Genomic DNA, 3,918 nt, shown 5'->3' with positions numbered 1-3,918 from the left:
AGATATGTACAAAAAACTTAGTAGGGGGCGGGGCCACGCCCACTTTTCCAAAAAATTACGGGCAAATATGCCCGTCCCTATTGCGATCCTTTTTGCCAAATTTCACTTTAATATCTTTATTTATGGCTTAGTTATGACACTTTTTAGGTTTTCGGTTTTCGCCATTTTGTGGGCGCGGCAGTGGGCCGATGTTGCCCATCTTCGAACTTAACCTTCTTATAGAGCCAAGAAATRCGAGTACCAAGTTTCATCATGATATCTCAATTTTTACTCAAGTTACAGCTTGCACAGACGGACGGACAGACAGACATCCGGATTTCAAACTCTACTCGTCACCCTGGGTCTATTGTACCCTCTCCTATATCACATGATCTCCCAGAGCCCCAGCAGCCTGAATAGTTCCAGGAGTTTGCCGGGCGCTAGTGAGGTGATGTGATCCCTGCTGATGTGCTGGTGTTTCGTGTTCCAGGTCGCAGAACCGGCAGTTAGCACAGGAGACCATGCCCATGTTGGACAGGTGTTTCCTGAGCTTACAGTGCCCTGTGTAGATTGCGACGAGGAGACGAAATTTTTCTCGGGGGAGGTGGAGTAGTTCTTTAAACCTGGAGAGATAGTATCCTCCCAGGAGCAGCTTGGCGTGGCGCATACTTGATGCCTGCCGCCAGTGCCGTTCTCTCTCCTCCGTGCGGAGCAGCTTCTTAAGAGTGTGGGGTCCTACCGCTATGTATGGCTCTGGTCCCAAAATCTTTGATGCTGCCGCAGTGCGGGCCAGTTCGTCGGCCTTCTCATGCACGTAGATCAATACAATGCGTTGATCAGCGCCCCAAAGCACAAGTGCATGCACCTACACTCATACTCTGGAGAACCAAAGCATGAGTGCCGCCACATACACTCATACTCAGGTTCCAATTGGTTAGGGTGTGTGTTGTAATGTCCACCCTAGGGTGTGTGTTAAACGTCCACCCTTAGCCACCTTGGTCAGGTACGAGGCCCATCTAAAACCTCTGCCGTACTTTGGGTCCGGCACGCGGCCGCAGTGCGACTCCACATTGGACTAATGCCCTTCCTGCATTTAGGTATAAACCACAGCCCCCACGAATCTCCCCAAAGGGCTAAACCCAATGAGCAGATTGGAGTTACCTCCAAGGGCTTACTGCTCCCCGTGGTACCAGGTTATAGTCTTTGGTCTGACTTTGCAACTATTTGCTACTTCCAGTTGAGTTCCCGTATATACTCAATGACTGGTTGCATTTGTAGCTGTGACAAATGCCTTATATTTTGAGATATAAATATAAAGCTTAGAATTTGACTTCCAGCTGAATATTATAGCACTTATATGACTTAGACCATGTTGACATCAAAACATGGTCTCTAAAGCCTGACATAGTGCATATGGCTTATAGTCGCCTCTTATGACAGGCATGCCTTGCCGCGGGTATATTCGGTTTCCCCCCGCCCTGGAGGGGTCCACCCGCAGGGAGATAAGGACAAGGACATGCGGTTTAGCATTTCTATACATTCCTCAACTAAAAGCGATTTGGTCTCGTATGACAAGATCGCTTTTAGAGCCGCTTGACTATCGCTAAGAATGCTATGCTCTGGTTGCGATAGTTGCGGCTGAGGTTGACTTCAGCGCACTGATAGATGGCAAAAACTTCTGCCTGGAAGATACTTGGGAAGCAGCTCATAGGTATGGACACCTCGGTACGTGGTTCCACAATACCTGCCCCAATACCTTCTGGGGTTTTAGAGCCATCAGTGTACCATTGAATGGTACTGTCTTCCAGAAGCCTTACCAGCGTGGAGTCATTCCACTCCGTTTTGATGCTTAGAGTATCTTTAAAGTTCTTCTTGAGGTTAATTTTCTTCGTGGGGCTGTCCTTTGGGAGGAGGGCTAGCGGTGTGCTTTCCGCTAGTGAGTCCATCTGTCAAGAGAACATTACCTTCCCTCTTCCACAGCCTTCTGCTGACATTAGCGTGGTGTGTTTGCTGCTAGCTTGATCACCAGATGCAGCGGTGGAGCTCTAGTATGACTTCCAGTGCCACCGTGGGGCATGTGCGCATTGCCCCCGAAGCACAGACACAAGCAAGTCTTTGCAGCTTTGACAGCTTCCGAATCACTGAAGACTGCGATGCTTTGGTGGCCCAGGCAACTGCTCCATAGGTGACGATATGGTATATGTCATGGTATACAGCCATATGATGATACTTGGCTTGCATCCCCATGATCTGCCGGCCAGGCGTATGCAAATCATCAGTGCTCTTGTTGCTTTGGACAGCGTTAAGTTCAAATGACTCTAATGATGAGTCTAAGGTGAGGCCAAGGAATTTGACCTCCTTAGACATTTCCACCTCTGTGCCTTTAATTGTTAGGGACCTCAGGCCCGGAAGAGATCTCCGCTTAGTGAATGGGATCACGGTGGTTTTTGCTGGGATATTTGGAATATTAAGTCGTCCAAAACTGGATTGTTTTGGGTATTTGTTGTGATGAATAAAAATACGGCATTTACGGCATAAGGACGTGTCAAAAATAGTATTCTGAAGGGATAGATGCAATAGTTTAGAAGTTATAAAGGGCAAACGGTTTAAAGTTTTGAACACTAAAAATCTAACGAGAAACGTTTATAAGACAAGTATAAAAACACTCGGAACGTCAAACTTGCTCCAACCGAATTAAAAATGTGACACTATATTCTTGACATATTAAGAATTCAATTAGGGGTTTCATATATGTAGTCTCATAAAGTTATAAGTTATACCGAAGCGAAAACATAACTTTGACAATTGTAATCCAACAACAATTTTTTTAAACAAGTGTAAAAATTTATGATTTTACGATGCGTTATGACGAGTTAAATATAATAAAAAAGTGCAAAATAAAAAAAATAATAACTTACCCCTTAAATTATTTCAAATTTGTTGGCCATATTTTTTATTATTTTCAACTATTAAATGTTTGTATACATATATATTTTTAAACTGAATAAATTTATGTAATATTGTATTTACAATTTTAGAAGACCTTATGAAGAAATGAATGTTTAAATTTTTACAGGGATTCGTTGCTGCTAGCATTAAACGCGAACATGGTGACGAGGTTGAAGTGGAGCTCGCCGAAACTGGAAAACGTATTATGGTTTTGCGTGATGATATACAAAAGATGAATCCGCCGAAGTTTGACAAAGTCGAAGATATGGCGGAACTGACATGTTTGAACGAAGCTTCTGTTTTACACAACATCAAAGACAGATATTATTCTGGTTTAATTTATGTAAGTATGGTTGCGTATGATTGGTTAATTAAATAAGAATTCGCGGAAGTAATATCGTATTTTCTTGCTTCTTGCGGATTCTGGGAAGTCTCGCTGTGTTTGGCAACTATCTTCATCAAGTAATGCTTCCAGTTCCTCGTCTTTAAATGATGTTATTCGTCTTTCTACCCAAAATCAACACTTTTATATCCTAAAAAATTACGGTGATTTTCGGCTAGGTGTATCTTCGTATCAAAGTAATGAAAAAGAACTCAACGCAAAAACACCCTTCCAGCCACAAAGTTCGACATATTCAAGTGAAAAAATTATTGTTGTTTCCGCTTCAATTAAAGGACATATTTATGTATATATGTACACTTGTGCTCATATAATTAAGTCAATCAGTACTTTTTTACAACATGTAATAAACCCTAATATTGCGCGAGCAAAAAGTTCCGTTATTCTAGGAACGCCACTGATTTACAGCGCATTCAAGTATTTTCGTTTGGGAGAGTTTAAATGAATTTTCCATTTATTATCAATWAAWGTGTGCTCACATAATTAAGTCATTCTGTTTGAAACGGGTAAATTGAAATTTTTTCGCCATAATTTACATCAATATTGTTCTTTTTTACTAAATTAAGTTATTTTTAACAAAATTTGTATTC

General features: G+C 42.0%; 1 protein-coding gene across 7 annotated transcripts in view; it reads left to right on the top strand.

The window, feature by feature from the left end:
• LOC108964995 (myosin heavy chain, non-muscle) overlaps window positions 1-3,918 on the top strand; it is a 46,555-nt gene that overhangs the window by 8,892 nt on the left and 33,745 nt on the right. For all 7 annotated transcript variants that reach the window (XM_018927103.1, XM_018927102.1, XM_018927096.1 and 4 more), the window contains exon 3: window positions 3,056-3,271. In XM_018927103.1, the coding sequence (XP_018782648.1) occupies window positions 3,056-3,271 (216 nt within the window). The remainder of the gene's footprint in view (window positions 1-3,055; window positions 3,272-3,918) is intronic.

The sequence above is a fragment of the Bactrocera latifrons genome, unplaced genomic scaffold (assembly GCF_001853355.1).
Source record: "Bactrocera latifrons isolate USDA-ARS-PBARC rearing strain unplaced genomic scaffold, ASM185335v1 scaffold_131, whole genome shotgun sequence".
In the NCBI taxonomy this organism is placed as follows: Eukaryota; Metazoa; Arthropoda; class Insecta; order Diptera; family Tephritidae; genus Bactrocera; species Bactrocera latifrons.
Note: the sequence above shows the minus strand (reverse complement) of the source record. Positions and strands in the feature narration are given on the sequence as shown.